General features: G+C 42.6%; 2 protein-coding genes across 3 annotated transcripts in view; one reads left to right on the top strand and one right to left on the bottom strand.

Annotated features, from left to right (window-relative positions):
• The window catches only part of LYPD1 (LY6/PLAUR domain containing 1), a 59,558-nt gene extending 47,441 nt beyond the window's left edge, over nucleotides 1-12,117 (top strand). For both annotated transcript variants that reach the window (XM_070389562.1, XM_005898081.3), the window contains one exon: nucleotides 11,874-12,117. In XM_070389562.1, the coding sequence (XP_070245663.1) occupies nucleotides 11,874-12,109 (236 nt within the window). In that variant the 3' untranslated portion in view covers nucleotides 12,110-12,117. The remainder of the gene's footprint in view (nucleotides 1-11,873) is intronic.
• A 424-nt stretch (nucleotides 12,118-12,541) lies between these two features.
• GPR39 (G protein-coupled receptor 39) overlaps nucleotides 12,542-25,981 on the bottom strand; it is a 261,205-nt gene continuing 247,765 nt past the window's right edge. Inside the window, exon 2 of the mRNA XM_005898080.3 lies at nucleotides 12,542-13,059. Coding sequence (XP_005898142.2) covers nucleotides 12,551-13,059 — 509 coding nt within the window. The 3' untranslated portion in view covers nucleotides 12,542-12,550. The remainder of the gene's footprint in view (nucleotides 13,060-25,981) is intronic.

Genomic DNA, 25,981 nt, shown 5'->3' with positions numbered 1-25,981 from the left:
AGGTAAGATTGTACAGTAAGTCCCCTACATATAAAAGAGTTGCATTCCAATAAAGTGTTTATAAGTCCAGTTTTTTCATAAGTCCAACAGGGTTAGCCTAGGTACCCAACTAACACAATTGACTATATAGTACTGTATTATAATAGATTTATAATACTTTTCACATAAATAGTACATAAAAACACAAAAATAAAAGAAACATTTTTAATCTTACAGTATAGCACCTCGAAGGTACAGTGGTACCGTAACACCTGGCATACAGAGACTGGCATCAAGTGAACAGGCAAGAACAGCTACTGACTGGAGGATGGAGAAGAGACAGGAGGTGGTAGAGGTGAAGAATCATCAGCAAGAGGAGATGAAGGGCAAGCTGCAACTTCACTCATGCTTGATATTGGTGTCACAGGATCTGGTTCCTTGCTGAACCAGATGCATGTTCACATAATGGAAAGATCCTAACTTGAAGGTTCGAATGTAGGGGAATTGTTCTTCAGTGGCCAAGCCATATCCAACTCTGTGGGACCCAATGAAGTGCAGCACACCAGGCTTCTGTGTCCTTCACTATCTCCCTGAATTTGCTCAAACTCATGTCCATTGACTCAGTGATGCCATCCAACCATCTCATCCTCTGTTGTCCCCTTCTCTTCTTGCCCTCAATGTCTCCCAGCATCAGGGTCTTTTCCAGTGAGTCAGTTCTTCATATCAGGTGGCCAAAGTATTGGAGTTTCAGCTTCAGCATCAGTCCAGTGAATACCCAGGACTGATCTCCTTTAGGATGGACTGGTTGGATCTCCTTACAGTCCAAGGGACTCTCAAGAGTCTTCTCCAACACCACAGTTTGAAAGCATCAGTTCTTTGGTGCTCAGCCTTCTTTATGGTCCAACTCTCACATCCATACATGACTACTGGAAAAACTATAGCTTTGACTATATGGACCTTTGTTGATAAAGTAAGGTCTCTGCTTTTTAGTACACTGTCTACATTTGTCATAGCTATTCTACCAAGGAGTGTCTTTTAATTTCATGGCTGCAGTCACCGTCTGCATTGATTTTGGAGCCCAAGAAAACAAAATCTGACACTGTTTCCACAGTTTCCCATCTATTTGCAATGAAGTGATAGGACCAGATGACATGATCTTCATTTTTTGAATGTTGCATTTTAAGCCAGATTTTTCACTCTCCTCTTTCACTTTCATCAGAAGTCCCTTTAGTTCCTCCTCACTTTCTGCCATTAAAGTGGTGTCATCTGGGTACCTGAGGTTATTGATATTTCTCCTGCAGTCTTGATTCCAGTTTATGATTCATCCAGCCCAGCATTTCACATGATGTACTCTGCATATAAGTTAAGTAAGTAGGGTGACAACCTTGATGTACTCTTTGTACTCTTGATGTACTCTTTCCCCAATTTTGCATCAGTCCATTGTTCCATGTCCATTTTAATTACTGCTCCTTGTTGTGCATACAGGTTCTCAGACAGGTAATGTGCTCTGGTATCCCCGTCTCATTAAGACTATTCCAGTTTGTTGTGATCCACACAGTCAACGCCTTTAGCATAATCAATGAAGCAGAAGTCATTTTTTCTTTTTTAATTCCCTTGCTTTTTCCATAATCCAGCCTATGTTGGCTACTCGATCTCAGATTCCTCTGCCTTTTCTGAATTCACCTCATATGTCTGGAAGTTCTCACTTCATGTCCTGCTGAAGCCTAGCTTGAAGGATTTTGAGCATAATGTTGCTGGCATGTGAAATGAGTGCAGTTGTATGGTAATTTGAACATTCTTTGGGATTGGAATGAAAAACCTTTTACAGTCCTGTGGCCACTACTGAATTTTCCAAATTTGCTGGCATGATGAGTGCAGCACTTTAACAGCATCATCTTTTAAGATTTGAAATAGCTCAGCTGGAATTCCATCACTTCCACTAGCTTCAATCATAGTAATGCTTCCTTCCTAAGGCCCACTTGACTTCACACTCTAGGATGTCTGGCTCTAGGTGAGTGACCACATCATCGTGGTTATCTGGGTCATTAGGAGCTTTTTTGTACAGTTCTTCTGTGTATTCTTGCCACCTTTTCTTAATTTCTTCTGCTTCTGTTAGGTCCTTGCCATTTCTGTCCTTTATTGTGCCTATCTTTGTATGAAATGTTGCCTTGGTATCTCCAATTTTCTTGAAGATGTCTCTTGTCTTTCCTATTTTATTGTTTTCCTCTACCTTTGCATGTTCACTTAAAAAGGCTTTCTTATCTCGCCTTGCTATCCCTGGAACTCTGCATTCAGTTGGGTATATCTTTCCCTTTCTCTTTGCCTTTCACTTTTCTTCTTTTCTCAGCTATTTGTAAGGCATCCTCAGACAACCACACTGCCTTCTTACATTTCTTTTTCTTGGGGATGGTTTTAGTTGTGGCCTCCTATACAGTGTTTGGGCTTCCCTGGTGGCTCAGATGGTAAAGAGTCTGCCTGCAGTGCAGGAGACCTAGGTTCGATCCCTGGGTCAGGAAGATCCCCTGGAGAAGGCAGTGGCAACCCACTCCAGTATTCTTGCCTGGAAAATCCCATGGATGGAGAAGCCTGGCAGGCTACAATTCATGGGGTCATAAAGAGTCAGACATGACTGAGCGACTTCACTCCTTATACAGTGTTACAAACCTCCATCCATAGCTCTTCAGGCATTCTGTCTACCAGATCTCGTCCCTTGAATCTATTCATCACCTCCACTGTATAAGCATAAGGGATTTGATTTAGGTCATACCTGAATGGCCTAGTGGTTTTCCCTACTTTCTTCCATTTGAGCCTAAATTTTGCAATAAGGAGCTAATGATCTGAGTCACAGTCAGCTCCAGGTCTTGTTTTCACTGACTACATAGAGCTTCTCCATGTTTGGCTGCAAAATATATAATCAGTCTGCTTTCAGCACTGATGATGTCAATGTGTAGAGTCATCTCTTGTATTGTTGTTGCTATGACCAGCGCGTTCTCTTGACAAAACTGTTAACCTTTGCCCTGCTTCAATTTGTACTCCAAGTCCAAAGTTGCCTGTTATACTAGGTATCTCTTGACTTCCTACTTTTACATTCCAGTCTCCTGTGATGAAAAGGACATCACTTTTTGGTGTTAGTTTTAGGAGGTCTTGTAGGTCTTCATAGAATTGTCCAACTTCAGCTTCTTCAGCACTAGAGGCTGAGGGCGAGGTGGGCATATACTCATATACTTGGATTGCTGTGATGTTGAATATAGTGGACTTACTGTATTACTATAAACTTCCCTCTTAGAACTGCTTTTGCTGTGTTCCATAGGTTTTTGATTGTCATTCTTTTGTTTTCATTTGTCTGTAGGTATTTTTTAATTTCCTCTTTGATTTCTGAAATGGTTGATTGTTTAATAGCATATTATTTAGCCTTCATGTTTTTGTGGGGGGGGGTTTGAAGTTTTTTCCCTTGTTGCTGTTTTCTAATTTCATAGCATTGTGGTTGGGAAAGATGCTTGATATGATTTCAGTTTTCTCCAATTTACCAAAGTTCACTTTGTGACCCAGCATGTGATCAAGCCTAGAGAAATAAGCAGTGTGGATTCTGCTGCTTTTGGATGGAATGCTTTATAAATATCAATTAAGTCCATCTGCTCTAATGTGTCATTTAAGGCCTGTTTTTCCTTATTGATTTTCTATCTGGATTATCTGTGCAATAATTAATGTGGGGTATTAAAGTCCCCCACTGTTAGTGTGTTACTATCAGTTACTCCTTTTATGGCTGTTAGTATTTGCCTCATATGTTGAGATGCTCCTATGTTGGGTGTGTATATAATTAAAATTGTTTTATCTTATTCTTTGATCGATCCCTTGATCATTAGTGTCCTTCATTGTCTCTTGTAACATTATTTTGAAGTCCATTTTGTCTGATATGAGTATTGGTACTCTAGCTTTCCTCTGATTTGTGTTTGCATGGAATACCTTTTTCCATCCCCTCGCTTTCAGTCTTTATGTGAAATGGCAACCCACTCCAGTGTGCTTGCCTGGAGAATCCCAGGGACAGGGGAGCCTGGTGGGCTTCCGTCTATGGGGTCGCACAGAGTCGGACACGACTGAAGCGACTTAGCAGCAGATCTGAAGTTGGTCTCTTGTAGGCAGCATATACATATATATATAAGTCTTGTTCTTGTATTCACTCAGCCAGTGTGTGTCTTTTGCTTGGAGCATTTAATCTATTTAGGGTGAAGATTATTATAAATATGTATTCCCTGATGGCTCAGATGATAAAGAATCTGCCTGCAATGCAGGAGACCCAGATTTGATCCTTGGGTGAGGGAAGGTCCCCTGGAGAAGCGAATGGCTACCCACTCCAGTATTCTTGCCTGGAGAATTCCATGGACATAGGAGCCTGGTGGATTACAGTCCATGGGTCAAAAGAGTCAGACATGACTGAGTGACTAACACACACACATTTTTATTGCCATTTTATTAAATTAGTTTGGAATTGTGTTTGTAGGTGTTTTTTTCTTTGCTTCCTCTTTTCTCTTCTGTTGTGATTTGATGACTAACGTAGTGTTGTATTTGGATTTCTTTTTCTTTCTTATCTATTGTAGATTTTTAATTTGCAGTATCCATGAGGTTTTGCTATAGCAGTCTATGTATAAAAAATATTGTTTTAAGTTGCCCAATATCCTGCATTTGTACTCTCCTCATGATTGCTGATTTTGATATCATATTTGTGTGCAGATGATTTCCTAACTTTACTGTATGTTTGCCTTTACCAGTGAGTTTTTCCATTCATAATTTTCTTGTTCCTAGTGTGGAACAAGATAATTTTCTTTTCTGCCTAGAGAAGTTCCTTTAGCATTTGTAGCAAAGCTGATCTGGTGGTGCTAACTCTTAACTTCTGCTTGTCTGTAAAAAATTTAATTTTTTAGTTGAATCTGAATTAGAACCTTGCATAGTAGAGTATTCCTCTGTTCTACAGAGTATCTGCTGAAAATCACCTGATAACCTTATGGGAATTCCTTTGCATGTTATTTATTGATTTTTCCCTTGTTGCTTTAAATATTGTTTCATCTTTTAATTTTTGTCAATTTGATTATTATGTATCTTGGCATTTTCCTCCTTGGGTTTATCCTGCCTGGGATTCTCTATGCTTCTTGGACTTGGGGAACTGTTTCTTTTCCCACATTAGGGAAGTTTTCAGCTATTATCTCTTCAAATATTTTCTGGTCTTCTCTCCCTCTCTTCTCCTTCTGGGACCTCTATAATGCAAATGTTGGTGCATTTTATGTCCCAGAGGCTATAGACTGTCATTTATTTTCCTTCTTTTTACATTTTTCTGTGGCAGTAATTTCTACCATTCCATCTTCTGGCTCACTTATCTGTTCTTCTGCTTCATTATTCTGCTGTTGATTCCTTCTAGTATATTTTTCAGTTATTATGTTGTTCATCTCTGTTCTTTAGTTCTTCTAGGTCTTTGGTAAACATTTCTTGTATCTTCTCAATCTGTGCCTCCATTCTTTTTCCAAGATCTTGGATCATCTTTATTATCATTACTCTGAATTCTTTTTCAGGTAGATTGCCTATCTCCACTTCACTTATTTGTTCTTCTGCAGTTTTATTGTGTTCCTTCATGTGGGACATATTCTGTCTCATCTTGTTTAACTTTGTGGTTTCTGTTCTGCAGGCTGCAGTGTTGTAGTTCTTCTTGCTTCTTTGCTGTCTGTCCTCTGGTGGATGATGCTGCCTAAGAGACGTGTGCAAGTTTCCTCATGGGAGGGCCTAGTTCCTGCCCACTGGTGGGTGGAGGTGGATCTTGTTCTTCTGGTGGGCAGGGTTGTGCTCAGGCTGACTTTAAGCAGGCTATCTGATGGGTGGGGCTGTGTTCCCACCCTGTTGGTTGCTTGGGTTGAAGTCAAACAACCAACACAGGAGTCTATACACAGGAGCCTATAGCTGTTGGGAGGGGCCGGGTCTTGGTGGCAGCCTCCAGGAGGCCTCAAGCCAATGAGTACTCCCCAGAACTAATGCTGCCAGTGTCTTTGTCCCTGCAGTGAGCCACAGCCAGCCCCCACTGCCACAGGAGACCCTCTAATACCAGGAGGTATGTTTGGTCCAGGCTCCTATGGGGTCACTGCTTTTCCCCTGGGTCCTGATGCTTACCAGACCTTTTGTGTGCCTCCAAGAGTGGAATGCCTGTGGAATTCCTGCAGTCAGACTCCAGTGGCCTTCAAAACGAGATTCTTTGAGGCTCCTCCTGCTGTTGCCAGACCTCCAGGCTGGGGAGCCTGATGTGGGGCATAGAACTTTCACTCCTGTGGAAGAACTTCTGCATGCAATATAGTTATTTTCCAGTTTGTTGGTCACCTACCCAGAGGGTACAGGATTTGGTTTTATTGCCATCACACCCTTCCTACTGTCTTGATGTGGCTTCTTTGTCTTTGGATGTAGAATATCTGTTTTGTAGGTTCTAGCATGTTTTTTTTGTCAACGGTTGTTCAGCAGTTAGTTGTGATTTGGTGTCTTTTTTTTTGTTTTTCAACTTTCTATTTTGGAGTATAACCGATTAACAATGTTGTGATTAAGTTTCAGGTGGACAGCACAGGGACTCAGCCACACATACACATGTACACATTCTCCTTCAACCTCCCCTCCTATCCAGGCTGCCACGTGACATTGAGCAGAGTTCCCTGTGCTGTACAATAGGTCCTTGTTGGTTATCCATTTTAAATATAGCAGTGTGTACCTGTCCATCCCAAACTCCCTAACCATCTCTTCCCTTCATCCTTCCCCCTGGCAACCATAAGTTCATTCTCTAAGTCTGTGAGTCTATTTCTAATTTGTAAAAAAAATTAATCTGTATCATTTCTTTTTAGATTCCTCATATAAGGGGTGTCATACAATTATTTCTCTTTCTTCCCATAATATGACAATCTCTAGGTCCATTCATGTTGCTGCAAATGGCATGATTTCATTTTACTGACTGAGTAATATTCCACTGTATATATGTACCATGTCTTCTTTATCTATTCCTCTGTTGATAGGCATTTAGGTTGCTTCCATGTCTTGGCTATTGTAAACAGTGCTTCATTGAACACTGAGGTGCGTGTATCCTTTCAGATCAGGTCTTTTCTCTGGATATCTGCTTAGGATTGGGATTGCAGGGTCATGTGGTAGCTCTAGTTTTAGTTCTTTAAGGAATCTCCATACTGTTCTCCGTAGTAGCTCTACCATGGTTTTGGTGTTTCCATAAGAGGTAAGCCTATATCCTTCTACTCCTCTGTCTTGTCCCACTCAAATTTTACTTTTATCTTGTGTATCCCTTAGGTAATTATTGTATTTACTTGTTTTCACTGCTTTTGTCTTTTAATCTTCATACAAGTTTAATAAGTGACTAATCTATTACATTTACTAGATATTTACCTTTATCAGTGAGATGTTTATTTTCATATGTTTTGTCTTTTAATCTTTATACAAGTTTAATAAGTGACTAATCTATTACATTTATTAGATATTTACCTTTATCAGTGAGATGTTTACTTTCATATGTTTTGTTACTAGTTAGCACCCTTTCTTTTCAGCTTAAATAAGCCCCTTTAACATTTCTTATAAAGTTGGTTTAGAGGTAATGAACTCCGTTAACTCTTGCTTCTCTGGAAAACTCGACATCTCTCCTTCAGTTCTGAATTACAACTAAGCCAGGTAGAATATTCTTATTTGGGAGTTTTTTTTCTTTTTCTCTTTTTCTTTCAACACTTTGAATATAGACATACCTAGAGATACTGGGGGCGGTAGGGGGGTTAAGTTCCAGACAACCAAAATAAAGGAAATATTGCAGCAAAGCAAATCACACAAGTTTTTTTGTCTTCCAGTTCATATAAAAGTTACGTTTATATTGTAATCTATTAAGTGTGCAATGGCATTATGCCTTTTTAAAAAGTACATACTGCAAGTAAAAATACAAGGCAAAAACAATTACAGTGGTAATATCAATGGCCACTGATCACAGATCACCATAAGAAACATAATAATGAAAAAGTTTAAAATACTGTGAGAATTACCAAAACATGATACAGAGACATGAAGTGAGCAGTTGCTTCTGGAAAAATGGCACCAGTATCCTTGGTAAACTCAGATTGTCATAAACCTTCAGTTTGTGGGGGGGAACCACAGTACCTGTGAAGGACAGTTAAACAAAGAGAAAGTGAGGTATGCCTATGTATTGTGCCATTCCCTTTTGGCCTGAAGTTTCTCATGAAAAATCTGCTCATTTTATGGGGGTTCCAACAAGTTGTTTCTCTGTTGCCACTTTTAATATTCTTTTCTTATATTTTCACATTTTAATTATTATGTGTCTTAAGGTCTTCTTTTGGTTCATCTTATTTGGAACTCTCTGGGCTTCCTGAATCTTGATGTCTATTTCTTTCCCCGAGTTAGGGAAATCTGCAGCCAATATTTCTTCACATAAGTCTTCCACCCTCCTCTTCTGTGACTCCAATAGTGTGAATATTAACCCACTTGAGATTGTTTCATAAGTCCCTTAAGCTATCTTCAGGTTTTTTTTTTTTTGATACCTTTTTGTTTTTTCTGCTCTGATTGGGTGAGTTCATCTACCTTGTTTTTGAGTTCATTGATCCTTCCTTCTCCTTTACCTAATGTGTTGTTGAACTCCTCCAGAGCATTTTTCTCCCAATTCCGTTATTGTATTCTTCAACTCTGTGACTTCTATTAAATACTTTCTTATATTTTTTTCTCTTCGTTGAAATTCTCACTGTGCTCATCCATTCTTCTCCCTAGTTCAATGAGCATGTTTAAGAACATTACTTTGAAGTCTTTCTCTGGTAAATCACCTGTTTTTCATTAAAATTTTCTTCTGAAGTTTTATTTTTTGGAACATATTCATCTTTTAATTTTGATAACTTGTATTGGTTTCTATGCATTAGATGAAATAGCCACCTCTCTTGAAGAGTTGGCCTAGTATAGAGATGTACCTCATCATTCAACCCTACCCCAGCTTTTGATTATCTCTTCAACCTTTCCAACTGTCTAAACAGCTTATTTTATTATTTTTTAAACTCTTTCATTTTAAATTGGATTGTAGCTAATTAACAGTGTTGTGATAGTTTCAGGTGGACAGCACAGGGACTCAGGCATACGTATTCATACATCCATTCTCCCCTAAATTCCCCAACCATCCAGGCTGCCACATAACATTGAGCAGAGTTCCCTGTGCTGTACAGTAGGTCCTTGTTGGTTATCTGTTTTAAATATAGCAGTGTATACATGTCCATCCCGAACTCCCTAACTTATCCCTTCCTCCGAACTTTTCCCCCCCGCCGGCAACCATAAGTTCATTCTCTAAGTTTGTGAGTCTGTCTCTGTTTAATAAAAATGTTCATCTGTGTTTTTTTATATTTCTCATATAAGGGATGTCATATGGTATTTCTCCTCCTCTGTTTGACTGACTTCACTCAGTATGACAATCTCTGGGTCCATCCATGTTGCTGCAAATGACATTTCATTCTAAGCAAGCTGTTTTAATAGCTCCCAGGAGTTGAGTGTGTGCTGAGGTCAGTTAATGTCCCAAAGAAGAGGATCTTAGCACCTAGGTTCAAGCTGCTTGGCAGGCAGACACCCTGGTAGCAACATTTAAAGAATGCAGACATATACAGTTCTGCAGGGCCACAAGTGTAGGCCCCACTGGCCATCAGAGCCAAGTGATTTGGAGATATCCAGTGGGAAGCAGTCACAAAAATTAGGGCTCCCATCTTGCATTACTTATCTAACCAGTCTCATCACTTACCCTTAGTTCTATACAGTTAGACTTAAAAATATATCCCCACACATGTTCTAAGTAAAAATGCAAATAGGAGATATATACAGCATATAGGATGTTATGCTGTTAGGACATGTGCACACACCTTTTCTCCACGGACACATGTAAGTGCATAGCAGTAGGTCTGGAAGAAGGCATCACAAACTGGTAAGAGTGCTTACCTCTTAGGAGGACATAGGATTGGAGTGAGAGGTCAAGGAACATTTTCAGGTTATCTGTCTGAACTTCTTTACAGTGAAAGACATATTTAGTACTTGTTTAATTTTAAAAAATTTACTTAAAGGCAAAAAGTTTATTGAAGTTGAAGTGACAAATGACACTTAGTGCTTTTAATATTGAAGAATAAAAACATAGTAATAATTTAACTTTCTAAAATGGGCAATGGTTAGAAAATGTGGAGACTGGGAAATCTGTAAATGGGGAACACCCTGTAGCATGTTCCTTAGAAATCAGCAGTGCTCCCCCAATCCCCACCCCCAACACACACACACACACACACACCCACCCCCCCACCCCCTGTGTCCAGGGCCTTTATCTTACCAGGCAAGCTACCTTCCAGGGTTTTCCAACCATGTAAGAAAATCAACTCTTAAAAACATGTAGTTAGTTATAGAAAACAAAGGACATAAAATTGCATGTTTTAATGTAAATCTAAAGTATTTCTTTACCTCTCACTTGGAAGTTTTTGGCACTTCAATTGTGTACTGTTTCTCTAGCATCCAGAGTAGCAGTTCTCAAGGGGGAGGGACCCAAATCAGAGGGGCATACACACACACATCCCTGCTGGGAACCCCAGGGAATGGGGAGCCCTGGCTACTGGTGGACTGTGTGTGTGTAGCCCATTTGCTACCCTCCGTGTCTGAGGGGGATACAAAGCATTCCCTTTGAGGTCCAGCTTTAGCATGACATCCTATGTCCAAAAAGAAAAGTAAGCCATTGATACAAAATAGCCACACACATACACCCAAAGCTATTTTCCAAGTAGTTTTCTCTGCTGTGAAAAACAAAACCATTTTGTGTTTAACATGGGTGGCTACTTTGCTATATACAGTGCTACAGATTTGACAGCATGGGACCAGAATCTTTGGTTCAGATCACAGCTGCTCTGCTTTCTAGAAGTGTGACTTGAACAAGTTATTAAATTTCCTTTGCTATCCCTATCTGTTAAATGGGCATCATCTCAGGGGCTTCCCTTGTAATGTTGCAGGTAGTAAATGAGCTAGTATACCCATCTGGAGAATGCCTGGCAGCCAGGAAAGTATTTAATAAGCTTACCTATTACTTGAGCAAATGCCCATCTTTATAAAGTCAAATGATTATCCAAGACACCCTAACTTGATAAGTGTGCTACAATTTGAACATGATACATGAGCTCAAGATGGGCCCCCGGCTTTATTGAGAAAGCCATGTGCCCACACAGTATGTGTTATTAAGTGTTGGCTGTGTGGGGCTGACTTGGCTAATGGCCATGTTTTAAGGGCAAAACTTCCCTTGGACTGAGGCAGTGCTCAGCACAGTGTTAGCCAGACCCCTCCTTCACTGAACCCACAGGGCCTCTTCAGAGGGATCTCATTTATCCTCATTGGGCTTTGGTCTTTATTGAGCGAATTTAGGATTTAATAAACACATCATTGTGAGCCATCTCTGTGGCCGCTTATAAAGTAATAACAGAGATAAGATCTTAAGGCTCAGCTTGTCGTCCTCTCTGGCATGAGACAGTTTAAACCAAAAAAAGTAAATAAAAAGCTCTGTCTAGTACACAGTGTGAATTCCGACTTTAAACAAAAATGAACTTTGATAGTAACAGCTCTTTATTCACTGGTATTGGCATCTTAAATAGCCTTGAGAAAAACTGTCAAAAGCAAGTGAAATGAGGCCTGCCTTCTTCATCGCATAGGTTGTAGACTTTGGATGCTCAAGGAAACAACCTTGAGTATTTTCCTGGACCCACCAAGGTTCTGGGCTGTGGGAGGAGTAAGGAAGTGCTGTCCCTGGGCTTTGGACTCGGGGGGCTGCAGTCCTTTGGCTGGCACAGGCAGGCTAACCTCACTCCTTTGGGTCTGTGTTGCAGGAATCATGTACCGCAAGTCGTGTGCATCATCAGCAGCCTGCCTCATCGCCTCGGCTGGGTACCAATCCTTCTGCTCCCCAGGGAAACTGAACTCGGTGTGCATCAGCTGCTGCAACACCCCTCTTTGCAACGGGCCCCGGCCCAAGAAAAGGAGCAGTTCTGCCACGGCCCTCCGGCCATGGCTCCCCAGCACCATCTTGCTCCTCAAGATAGCCCTTTTCTTGGCACACTGCTGAAGGCAGAAGGAGATGTCAGCCCCTCCTGCATTGTTCTTCTGGCCTGCCCTCCCCCCCTGCTCCCCGAGATTCTTCTGGGTGTCCTTTTATTCTGGGTAGGGAGGGGAATTGTTCTTTTAGTTCCTTTGGAAACAAAGAGCTCAGTGTAAAAAAAAAAAAAAAAAAAAAAAATCTTTGTGAGCTCTGAATATATAGAGCTTGAATTTTCAGTGTGTCCTTAAAGGAAGGAGGGAGGTGGAATGCAAGTTGGCCCCATCTGTAATCAGAGTTGAGGCCAGGCTGGCAGAATCAGCCCTTAGTGGCTGGCTGCTTTCTTCCCAGGCCCGTCTTCCACTCCTGTCCCTGATGGGAACACAGTTTCTTATATCACTGCTGTGTGAAGGTAACATGGCTTTCGTGTAAGGAGTGCCGCTTAGCAGTCCAGCCTGCCTTCCTCAGCAGTCACACTTCATGCTCCTGAAAACCATTCCTGGTGGCAGGGTTGGCTGGTTTCCTCTCCGAGTTGGGTTCTGGTGACTCACAACTCAGCTCCTGAGGTTTAGACTCGGGCTTGGCCTCACTGTGAAAAGTGCTTAAGAAAACCATGTTAGCTCTTGCAGAGGAACTGCTGCGCCGGGAAGCCGGGAAGATGAGCGGGCGGCGTGCAGAGCGGGTGCTGTCCATGGTGGAGGCCACGTGGGCACGCAGGTGCTTCTCCTGGTTGGCGTGCGGCAGTGTCAGTTGGCAGCGCAGCACCTGCCCAAACACGCTTCGGAACTGCTGTGAGGACACGTTGTACAGAAGCGGGTTGACGACGGAGCTCAGGTAGAAGAAGGTGTCTGAGAAGGGGAGGAGGATCATGTATGCTCGGAAGTAGGACTTGGTCCAGTCGTGCTTGGGTTTGGCCGCTGCCATGATCCTCCGAACCTGGTTGGGCATCCAGCAGACGGCCAAGGTCACAACAATCAGCCCTGAGCAGGCAAGAGGGAAGGAGAAAGAGGAAAGAAATCATAAGGCCAATGACAAAAAATACCCATAAAATATTTAGTCCCTCAGTTCTGTGCTTACTGGCAGGCAAATGATACCAATTTTTCAAGTTGTGCTTGATGGGCTTTTTTTTTTTTTGCCACTGGCAAAAAAGAATTTAATACTGTTTTCAAGGCCAGGGGAGTTGACTATGTTAAAGACCATTAAATGCTTTAGACAAGTTATTTATACCTGTTAATTTAAAAAGTGTTTTCATTGTTGTTTGTTCTAGAAAACATTTTATGTAGTCCATAAATCTTGTTTTGTCCTTTAAAGATAGGTGGATACAGTATAGCCATATCAGATGAAGTAATATTTGTAAAGAATGTTTGCATAGAGGCGATCCAGTGATATTTTGAAGACAAAGGGAAGTGGCATTCTTTTGGTAACAGAGAATTATATTTAGTGACATTAATTGTGCATTCCGTTTCAGGGGAGGCAAAACCAGGAGTCACCAAGTGTGTGTTTTGGACATATATTTAGTAGGTATGCACACCTGTAATTACAATGTTCATATCTGCAATAGCATTTCTGTTTCTTTTCAGATGTTTTTAGCTGTGTCATATCTTCCACCCTCACAGGGAAAAAAAGGTAATTATCCAAAAATAATGGAAAATACCTAACTTCAGATTCATAACTCACTAGCCCACCTTTTGCACTAAGCTGCACTGTAGCGGCCCAGAAAAAATCAGGTCCTAAAAGGATGCCCCCAAGAGGATCAAAAGTTGACTACATGGACAGACGTTTGCATGCCCATGCATTTGCATTCTGAGTTACACCATCATTGCTCTTTTTACAACCCTTGACAGAGAAAAAGATGCTGTGTGATACTTGCTATCACACAATATTTATCCACAGTGACCAAAACAGCAAAGATCAGGCACCTGCAGAGCACGTGCTCTCATCTCTGTAGGTGCCAAGACACCAAATGTAAGTTGCTACATAAACAGCTGATATCTTAGAGCTATGTTTTGGATTTTTAAGAAAATCTTCCTCTCCTAAATTTAATAGGAAGAAAAATTCATTCACATTGTCAAACCCTCTTATCTTCTAGGAAATTACAGAGAAGTGATTGTTGGGAATGACCCCTCCTTGCCTCTGATCAATAGTAAATATTTCATTCATGCTCCAGGAAAAACAGCTCTCTTTACCCATCTGGAGTTGGCCCTCCCACACACACTCAGGCGAGCATCCCTTGCAGGGTGGCAGAGGGGCCCTGGTTATGTTCTCTGGCACTGAAATTCCCCAGTCCCCCCACCAGTAAATCCTTTCACTATCCCAGCTGTCAGCAAAGAGGGCCCAGGAAACCTTCTCCCCTTCCTTATTAATTTCCAAGGGTTTCTCCTGTCCAGATTCAGCCCAAACTTGAAATACAAACCAATTTGCTTCTTTCCTTTGAGTTTCCTACCCTTTTCTACCCTCAGAACACTCAGTAAATCTAAAAATAAACTAGGCAAAGTAACATATTGATCTGATGAAAGGCAAAAAAAAAAAATCACCTTAAGAGTACATTCTGAAACAGCTACAGCTGTTACAGCTGCTGGATGAGAACAAAAATTATTTTTCTGATTATCCAAAAAAAAAAAAACCCTGCATAGTAAATCAAGGACTTCTTTTTTTTTTTTTTCATTGCTCTAAGAGGGATGGGTGCATTCAGCCACCTGCACTATTCCAAGTGTGTTCTTATGTCGTGTCTCCTTGTTTTTATTTCAAGTAGCTCTGACTGAAAGGTTCATTTCATTAATTGTGAAGGAGCCAGGTAGCTCACTTTACCTAAGGGAAGTCACGTATCTTTACTAAGTTTTCAATTTTTTCCTCTTCCTTGCCACTGAATTTCTGAAAGCAAGTAACAAGCATCTTCATCTAAGGTCTCATTTCTTAGAATGTGGAACCTGGACACAGGGTTTTAGATGTGTTGCTATACTGCACTGTAGGAGGTTGTGCTTCGGGAGGCAAGAGCGAGCCACCTTGTAGTTACCGTGGGTTGAACCTAGTACGGCTTCTAAAGCAAGGAGAAAGAAAAGGCAGCCGGGTGGGCAGAGGAAAGACGTTCTACAATTTTGGTTCTCCTGTCCATCCTCTTGGTCTCTTGTTCACATGACCCTCATTCTCCCATTACCTTCACCCCCTTTGCCTGGTATCAACTGTCCTTGAATGACCATCCCATCAAATGAAGTAGAGTTCCATAAAAGACCCAGTGTCCCAGGTAGGAGGCAAGGGATGAGGGCAGATGAAGGACTGTGGCTTGTTTATAGTTGGAGCAAGAATTCTATTCTGGCTAAAACAGTTAAAGTAGTAAGTAGGGGACCTTAGTCCAGTCCAGGGGTCCCCAGCCTCTTGGATCTAATGCCTGATGATCTGAGGTAGAACTGATGTAATAGTAACTGTAATGTACGTGAATCACCCTACACCCCAACCTCTGTCCATGAAACAATGGTCTTCCACAAAACCAGTCCCTGGTACAAGAAAGATTAGGGACCACTGCCCTGGTTTGAACAAGTAGCAGAAGATGGGGAACCAGACTAGAGATTTTCCATTGATGAGAAAAAGGCAAAGTTTAGACATGCAAGATGGAGAAGGCAATGGCACCCCACTCCAGTACTCTTGCCTGGAAAATCCCATGGACGGAGGAGCCTGGTGGGCTGCAGTCCATGGGGTCGCTGAGGGTCGGACACGACTGAGCGACTTCACTTTCACTTTTCACTTTCATGCATTGGAGAAGGCAATGGCACCCCACTCCAGTGTTCTTGCCTGGAGAATCCCAGGGACGGGGGAGCCTGGTGGGCTGCCGTCTATGGGGTCGCACAGAGTCGGACACGACTGAAGCGACTTAGCAGCAGCCAGCAGACATGCAAGAAAATACAAATTTGGAGAACAAGTAAAACAAGGAACTTAGTTAGAAATGGTCAAGGTCTAAAAGATGAGGCATCAGACAGGTCATAAGATGTAAGCAAGAAGGATAATTGCTTACTGTGTTTTCTCTCTGTTAGTTTCAATACTTAGTACTCTCTGCTAATTTCCTGTGCATTTCTCATGACTGCTAAGATAAAAACTGCTCTTATCTTCATTTTATAGATGAGGATATTGAGTCTCAGAGGTTAGTTACCCAAGGGCTATAGCCAAGACACATGCTTACTGAACTTTAAAATCCACAAGCTATATATTTTTTTTCTTGGACACAATATTTTCTCTCATTTTAAGTATGAAAAATAAAACACAAGCAAGAAAATAAACATGAACCATAATCCCACTATACATAACAGGTATTAAGTAGAACTGTCCACCATAACTGTGCCATATATTGTCATTTTAAAATCTCAACCACATTCAAAAAGAAAGAGGTGAAATCAATTTTAATCCAGTATGCCACGAATATCATTTCACACATGGTTTCAATGTGTTAACCAATCAAAATATTTATACAGTATTTTACATTTTTTTCTCACTAAGTCTTTGAAACTCAGTGTAGCTTACAGCATATTTCTGTTGGGACCAGGCCCCTGTGGCTAGTGGCTAAAGTAATCCTTCATTCCCCCTCCCCAAAGCAGCAAGGCTCCTTATTTCTTCCTCTTCCCACTCCCACCATTGTTCACTACCCAGCCACATCCCCAGAGAGTCCCGCCAAACCAAGGAAACCCCCAAGGAAGCTCCCACCCAGCCTGTATTTATCTTCCTAAGATTCTGACAGTGCAGGTAAGCCAAGGTTTAATCTGGATCATATTTCTCATTACACATTCTCAGCTATAGCATAGACCAAGTCCATCCAGTCTTTTCCCATAAAGCCTTCTCTATAAGGGATGACAAATTATTTAAAGCCTAAATTCTGAAAGCACACACTTTTACATTCTAAGCCTTGCATAATCATTCTGGAATAACATAGACTGTGCCAAACACCTGCCAGAGCTGATCAAATAAACTTCCCTATCTCAACTGAAGGTGGGGAAAATAGCTGGTACCTTTCCTCTTGTGCTTTGAAAGATGATTTTGTGCTAGGAAAATGGAGCACTAGACACACAGGTACAGCCGATGGCCAACGTGAAGTGTATGCCCATAGACAATGCGATATACAGGTTAGCCTTGGTGAGGAGGAAGGAGTCAAATTAGTCCCCTTATAAAATTGTTGTTTTATATTAACAGGTAAATCGCTCATGTTTACATTTGAAAACAGAAGTTCATTATTTTAGATGACACATTGCTGAGAATAAACACCATGTCCAACAGTAACGTTTTAGGCTGGCTGTTTACAACTGGTTCAGCTCCAGTCTCAGCTTCTCCAGAGCTGAGACAAAGCTTTAAATTTTTATTCACGCCTTAATAGAGTATATTAAAGATTTGACTAAATTTACGTTGGGCTGCAATCAATTTGGTCTTGTATATTACATTTGGAAAAACCTATAATCCTGTGGTCTGTGTGGTATAATGTATAGCCTGCAGATAAATGACTTTAGTGTGAACTTGAATGATGATCAGTGAACTGAAGTCAGTCACAAAAAGCAGGTAAACTGTTCTAAGGGAAGTGTTGATAGATCTGTATTGTACTCCGGGTTTAGGAAAAGCTTCATATCTTATCTGTTTTTCCACATAAAGTACTTCCATTTTTCCTCCTTGATCACTACACTGACAAGCGCCATTAGATGGTGACACAGAGTTATTCTCAGCAGAGTAATGTTGTTTAAAAAACAGAAGTGATGCGGAGGTCCGACAGCGTCCCACCCTGCAGCCTGACATTTCAACAGCATTCGAGTCAGCCTGCCTGGTTTAGTCTTCAGAAGTGCATTAAGGTATGCCGCCTGGGATGTGGCAGCATCGTACATCTGACACTGTCTCTTCTCCCTTCAAATCTTTAAAGTGAAGGTAACTATTTGTGAGTCCCTTAGAAATGGCTCATCTTACAGTCATCAGAAAGAGAACCTGGAGACCAGTTAGAGATTCCCTTGTCCTACACGAGACAGAACTGAGGCTAAGTCATTCGCCTAAAAAGATGTCACAGGTCAGGGTGGCAGGACCCCTGCTACCTTGCCACACTGCTCAAACACTGGATTCCACCTGAGACTGACAAAGAAGGCTTTCATTATTTTTAAATGTAGTAGGATTGTTTTGTCTTTCTTTTTTTGACTCAAGGGCTGACCATTCACAGTGTAGAATGCAGTGAGAGGCAGGTCCATGTCAGACACCAGTTAAAGTTAGCATGACACCTTCAGACACTGGATTCTGTTTTAAAACCAAGTCTCTCAAGAACTGACACACGATAAAGCTCTGGAGTACATATATTCCCCCCAAAGGAAGTTGAAGTTTACCCAAAGGAGCTGAAGAAGGTTTGCAAAACAAAATATGATTCCAGGTGATGACCTGATGAGCAAGTCTATAATATAAGGACACCGTCTAATCACCCATCTGTCCATCCATTTGCCCCCACCTCCCATCTATCTTACATAAGCATGTGCCGCAAAAGAATACATAGCTTCTACTAAGCAGAAAAGATCTGGAAATTCAATCTTTTCTCCAGCCAAAGGTATTTTGTGTGATTTCAAGAAATCTCAAAGATTGACTCTTCCACCCATCTCACTGAAGCCTTGGGGAATGTTGAGAATGATTTAAAATTTCTGTGATTAGTAGAGTTCTCCATCCTCTTCCTGCCTTATAATATTCTAACTTCCCCCTGACCCTAACCACAAGTAAGCAGGAGTTAGACACCCCCTATCCAAGGCACTGATGATAAAAAGCTGAGGACAAGGCAACCACAGTCTGGTGACTTTTTACAAAGGGTCATAAGAGCAGACCCTGGCTAGAACATCATGGCAGCAATGAGCAACGCTGGCTGACTTTCCCACAGGTGGGAACATTCAAAGGAGAGTAAGAGTGGGTCAGTTCAACCTTTCCTGGTGGCTCAGTGGTAAAGAACTCGCCTGCCAACACAGGTTCGATCCCTGGATCTGAAAGATCACCTAGAAAAGGCAACAGTAACCCACTCTAGTATTCTTGCATGGGAAATCCATGGATATAGGACCATGGCTACAGACCATGTGGAACCAAAAGAGTCAGAAATGATTTAGTGACTAACTAACAGTTAGTTCTCCTGGAAAATGGCAGCCAGGTCAAGAACACAGCACAAGCGGGGATGGAGGAATCAAGGGCCACACCACTTTCTGACAGCTGCACAGCTCAGTGTGGCCAGAACAGAGGGCTGGGTGGAGATGGCAAGAGAGCACTGCATCAGGGCTTGTGGGCAGTAAGTTAACTCACACATAGAAAGGTGGGGGACATCTGCTTGTCAACTGACATTTAAACCACAATTGCTAGTGGAAAGTAAGCATATGGCTATTTGAATGAAGAGCTAGGAAGAGACAAGTATATCCAATAACAGGTTTTAGCATTTTCTTGATTTATATCTTTGTGTTTGCCAGTCTGCTCTTGCCAGCCAGCTGAGACATGGATCTCACTCTCTGACTTTCACTCCAGGAGCCCAAACCAGTACCAACATTGATTTAGTCTCTAACCTCTAAGACTAAGTCTCTAACCTCTAAGGTAAATAATGTGCCTGCAATGCAGGAGACCCTGGTTCAATTCCTGGGTTGGGAAGATCCGCTGGAGAAGGGATAGGCTACCCATTCCAGTATTCTTGGGCTTCCCTTGTGGCTCAGCTGGTAAAGAATCCACCTGCAATGCAGGAAACCTGGGTTTGATCCCTGAGTTGGGAAAATCCCCTGGAGAAGGGAAAGGCTACCCACTCCAGTATTCTGGCCTGGAGAATTCCATGGACTGTATAGTTCATGGGGTCACAAAGAGTCAGACACAACTGAACGACTTTCACTTTCTAAGACAAGAGTTCTCAAAGAGGAGGTTCCTAGAACAGCAGCATCAGCACTGCCTGGGAACTTACAAGCCAGACCTGCTGAATCAGAGACTTGGGGGCAAGAATCCACTGGTTGGTGCTGATACTCAAATTTGAGAACCACTGGCCTAAGAGAAGCAGAAATAGAAGCAGAATGTGGATTGTGGGCATTTGTGTGGCCCCATCGCTGGTACAGACTTGCCTTTGAAGCATCACATTTGAATGAGTGGAACTCTGAGCTGGCAGTAGCTCAGAAACCCCTCCCTCTGGTTCCTCCCCTTCCTTCCCCATCCTCTTCCTTCTCCTCACTCCTTTCCTTTCCCCTCTCTTTACTTACATGTGTCTGCAGTGAGAAGCACCTCTCATTCCTTTTCCTTCTGCTGCTTCCCCCCTTCCCCGCTCCATCTTTCCCCAAGATCACAGTAACTAAGCCATATACAGCCTTGCTTATGTCACTGGCACACACCTCTTCCATTTTCTCCCATGGCTTTGAGGAGGACTGCATCACGTGCAGGCAAGTCCCTTAGTAGCTAACAGGTGGCTTCCTGGAAGGACGGTCACCATTCATTGCTGTTTGCCAAAGGAAAGTAGGAGGGGGGGCTTTGGAAGCAGATGGGGTGTCAGGAACACAGGTGATGGCTGTGCACTGGACACCCCCACGTGAAGAGCTACTCCCTGTTCTGTGTCCTCTGACCCTACCAGGACTTGCCTGGACACCTCACAGTCACATTTCCCATGAGCTGTCAGCTTAAAGACCTTCATTTAAAACTGATCTGCCACCTTATTCTCCTTCCCATTGAGAAATGGTCTTTGGGAGAAGCTAGAAAAGCTGTTGGGATTTGGTTTTCAGAGAGGAGGGCAGGTCACAGCTTTAAAGTAATGTAGAGGCCACAGATGGCTGCTTCTGTCCATGAAGACAGATGGTCTGATGTCCTGTCCCTGCCCTAGCTGTTTGATGAAGCCCAGGAAAAGATGGTTCCCCCATCCCCAGGGTGGCTCCATCCACTATGTAGAGGCCAGGGACCCAGATTCCAGATGGCCTGCAATTTGCTAAGCATGACATCCATCCCACTCTGCTCTGCAAGCTTCAATATAAGAAGACAAACTATAAATCGCAGTAACAACATAAATATCAATATTTCTAAAACAAGCCCTTCTGCCTGGGAGCTGTCAGACACCCACTTGCACTCCAAGTAAGCAGCATTTAGGGTCGTCGTCGTGGTTTAGTGCCTCTGTTCCTTTATGAATGCATGGTCAGTGATCAACTGGAATCTGTTAAATAAATATTTTTCTATGTGGGTCTCAACTGTATGCAGCTGTGTGGCTTTCTGAATCAGTTTCTCTGTGTCTGTTCTGAATTAGTTGACAGTGATACCCTTGGGTCTGGGATGACTACCAAAGTCCATGAGAGAAGCTGAACACTTCCTCCCTAGTAGTGCACAGCCCGGGAGTGGGTGGTGGTCATGGGGACTGTGTTGCCCCCTGCAAGAATGTGGGGGAGGCAACAGATCATGTGATGACCAGCCATCCTCTCCAGATCATCAACTCATGGCACCCCTGTGGCGATGACTGTGCCACTTATAAACACTGCTTCATGGCTGAAAAGCTGCAGTTTCTAATAGGATTTAGTTCTTTGCAAGCAGTAGAGAATTAAAACCCCAGAATGCAAGCACTGGAAAAAAAAAAAAAAACCCTCAGCCATGAAACTACCAATGAGCCTGCAAAAGCCCCAGAGAAGTGCCAAGAGAGGCCCCAGGTCACCCAGCCCAGGAGTCCAAACATCAGGCCTTGTAGTCTCATGGTGTTTGCACTGGTCACGAGCTCCCCTCAGACCTAATGAAACCAAGCTACTCATGGATGGAGCAGGTTCAGCCAAGCCCAAACAGCAGAGGCAACACAGGCATTTCAGGAGCGCAGATAGGTGTCAACATGCCTGTGGATCCTGGTTCCTGTTTGAGGTCCCTCTGTGCAGAGACAACTGGGACCCTGGGAGAACCAGCCTTGGGTGCTTGTGACTGAGGCAGGCCAGGCCCAGGTGGGGCAAGCAAGTGCCCAGTCTGTTCTTTCTGGTCCCCGGGCCCCCCCCACTCTGATCCCTGTGCCTGGACCATGTCGTCCTCATGTTCTGCTCTTCCTCCTCTCTCCCTCTCCACTCCTCTCACCCCACTGCCATGCTGGTTCCAGCTCTTATTCTACAAGTTTCCACATAGTGGCACTGCCTCCAGGAAGCCTTCCTGGTCTCTACAAGGCTCTATCATTTTCCCTGCTATGAGATCACCGGCACCTTTACTACCAGCCCCTGTCATCAGGACACTGTAGCATCAACTAGACCATAAATTCCATGAGGTCAAGATGTTCCACCTTCACTCTCCTGTCCTCAACACCTAATAGAACATCTTTACAAAGTAATTGCTCAATAAACATTCGTAGGAGGGAGAGTGGGTGTTGGAGGTTAGACGAGGGGCTGGAGAAGAGAACATTTAACATGCATTCACCTCATGTATATAGAATTCATCTGAAGCCAGCTTCCCCATCCAGAGGGGGTCAGTACTAAGCCTCCTGATGCAGGGCCCCTGCCTGGATTATTTCCATTCCCATCCTGAGGAAAGGAGGAAGAGAGAATAGGCCTTGGAAGAAGGGACCACCTTTTCAATCCAGCAAGGTCAGAACCTCCAGGCCCAAGGAGGAGGTGCGAACAGGGCTGACAGTCTGGGTCTGGCCTGTGCCTTCAGACACAAGTAGCTTTTGTCTCCCAGTCCATGCACTTTTCCCCCAGTCCTGAGTTCTCCATGCTAGAAACCTGTTTCTTCTGTTTCTCTCCAAGATGGCCTCCTGGGGTACAGAATACAAGTGAGGATCATCGGGAGAAATAGGATATAGAAAAGACACGTGTTGGAGTATTTTCTTTTGCCCCAAAATACTTCACTTCAGGGACCCCCATCAATCACAGCCTCCCATGAAGATGCTACAAGTCTTTATGAGAGAAGCTGTAGCCACAAACCCAAAACATAAGGCTTAGGGTTTGAACCAAAGGGGAAAACTCATAGAGAAGAGAAATCATTGAGAAGAGCATCTGATAAAGGTGGAGGGAGACGTTTTCTACATTATACACTGTGTGGTCTCAGGAGGAAGAACTCTTGCAGTTATGACCCTAAATTTCCATCTGGGCACAACTTGGTTATAGAGGGAAAGGGTCTGGGGAGAGCAGAACATGAAAATATTTAACTCCCCAGATGAACAGTCCTCCTACTCTATGTCTGTCATAAAATCTCCAAAGACATATATTCTGGCACCTGTAATTCCACCTGCATCTGACCTAGGTAACTTCTCCCACCAAGGGATGTTCACATTTTATCTCTAAAGCGCAGGCTTCTTATATGCAAAATGGAGATGACAACAGCTGCTGGGATGATTAGTTGAGACAATGGCCATGAAGTGCTAAGAAGTACAGTGCCTGGTGCTAGATAAGGGCTTACATTAGTCATCAGCACCTCCGTGATCACCTGTCCCTCCACTGCCATGACCTCCACCTCCACCTCCGCCGCCACCTCCACCATCATCACCATCTCCAAACCATCACCATCACCATGACCTCCACTGCCATCTCTGTCTTCACCACCATCACCCCCATTGCCATCTCTAGCACACGTTTACCATCATCACTGTCTCGATCTCCTCTTTCACCCGTTATCACTACCACTACCTTACCATCAACATTCTCACTGCCATCCGGACAGCTCCCAGAGCTAAGAGATCCAGAACGCTGATTAGAACCACAGGATGTCACACACCTTTCAAGCCTCAACTCAAAAATAAGGCCCAGAAAATTCTGTGACCTTACCAGGATTTTCCTGCTATTCAGATCAAGATTTAGGTCTCCTCAATTCCAGGCCACACGTCTTTCCACCACTTGGAAATGGGGCTCTTGCTGTTTTGCCCTGAGACCCTGATTCATTTCTCTCTCCCTCAACACACATATATAGGTCACAGGGTGAGAGGGCAGGGGGGGTTAAGGAGCTAGAGAGGCAAACAGTGGAGGCTGTAATAAGAGAAGAAAATTGATAGAAGGTAGGACTGTAAGAAGAAGGAAAAACTTCAAATTCCGGGAAAACAGGAACCCGGAGTCCTCCCTAACTTCCTATCCCTACATAATTCTTCTCCAGGAAGAATGACAAGTGGCAGGGATGCTCCATAAATATCTGGTCATCTGTTTAATTCGGCTAATAAGTCCTCCTCTCCAAATGACCCTGAACTTCGCTTCTTTCCTCCATCTACTCCTCCACCCTCAGCACACCCTCACCCCCAGTCAGTGCCCATGGGTATGTCCACCGACTGAGCTATGGTACGGTGGAAAAGGGAAGGGCTGGGATTTGGAGTCAGACAGACCTGGGTTTGAACCTCAGCCCTGCTATTTACCAGCTATGTGGCCATGGACTTATATCTCCACGACATGGATAAAATAACCATATCTACTTTAAGGAATTGTGGTAAGAAAAGCTAAAGGATATACATGCATATAAAGTACAGAGCATAGCAATGGTCAATGAATGGTCACTTGTATTACTATACAATTACTATACAATCCAACTGACTGCCCCAGGGTAGAAGTAATACCAGCTAAAGTTAATCTACTGTGCATGTATTTCAGACACTCTTTTATGCACTTAACTGACACTTGCTTATTTAATAAGCCCCACAAGATGGCCACTACTTAGTTTCTTGGCTATTACACAGATAAGAAAGTTGAGATATGAATTGGTTAAATGACCTGCCCAAACTCACACAGTTGACAAGGTCCAGAGTCCATGTTGTTGAAAATGCTGCCCAGCAGCTTGCCCTCAGCTGGAGAGCCCCTGAGGAGGATCAATGATCAAATGCTTTCTGAATCCCAAATTCAAAGGTATTTCAATTTAAATGGCCACAAGTTCAGAAATAAATTTTTTTTGATGGGTGTCATGTTACATAACAGAATCTCAACAGTCAAGAAATAAAAAACCCCCTCTAACACATCTCTATGATAAGGAAAGGTATCATCTTGAAGGGGCCTTTTTACATGTAAGGGAAACAGGATAAACTTTCCTGTTACTATAAGAGGAGCTTGATGAAATTCAAAGAAGCAAACTAGCTTTGAATAGGAGTCTGACAGGCTAGACTCCTGCTAAACATTTACTTTTGATTGGATTTATTTGATGGGAAGCAAGAACCTCTCCCCCACCCCCACTCCCAGGCACAGGAAGAGCTCGAGGAAGGATGCTTTCCTATGAAAATCCATTTAAAAAACTCAGAGTTGAAGACTATTCTCACTCATCATAGGCTGCTTCCCTCCCCATAAATACAATCTAGAATTTAGTTTCAAAGTAAATTAGAAAATGAGTTCCACTCCCCTTTATCTGCTCATATCTTGTAACTTAGCAATGAAATTCCTGGAACAATCTATAGCCAAATGCCAGAACAGGAGGCAAAAAAAAAAATGAGCTGATGGGAGAGATATCAAAAGAGGTTTATGAAAGAGCCAAACTTATATTTGCGTTTTATTTAGGCCTGAAGGTCTTAACTGAAATCAGTAAAGCTCTCAGAAAAGTAGAGGAGACGGTATCAGGCTTCTAAGATAGGGTTTTGTATCAAGAATGATCAGATGAGGATGCCTTCCTGTTAATGATTTGAAAATGAAATTACTGTAGCATGACATGATAAGAATAAATCCTTCCTGGTGGGTTTTCATTTCAGAGGGACAAACAGAACTGTGAGGAAATAGTCTTGCAGATTTGGGAACATTAAGTATCATCTCTCCAAGTGTAGCAGTTAATTGGCAGCCATGAACATTATTATTCATATTAAGTCCAGTTCAGTCCAACAATAATAATATCCTGATTTAATTTTTAAAGCTATTCTGCATCTGTTACCTCATTTGCTGTCTCCCCAGCCTGATGACCAAAGGGCAATGTAATAGAGAAGAACAAATCTGACTTCATATTGGATCTATTTCTTTTACTTTAACCTTTGTTTTCTATTGCTTTTACTGTAAGTTAAGCACA

The sequence above is a fragment of the Bos mutus genome, chromosome 2 (genome assembly GCF_027580195.1).
Source record: "Bos mutus isolate GX-2022 chromosome 2, NWIPB_WYAK_1.1, whole genome shotgun sequence".
In the NCBI taxonomy this organism is placed as follows: Eukaryota; Metazoa; Chordata; class Mammalia; order Artiodactyla; family Bovidae; genus Bos; species Bos mutus.
This window is presented reverse-complemented; position numbering and strand designations above follow the sequence as displayed.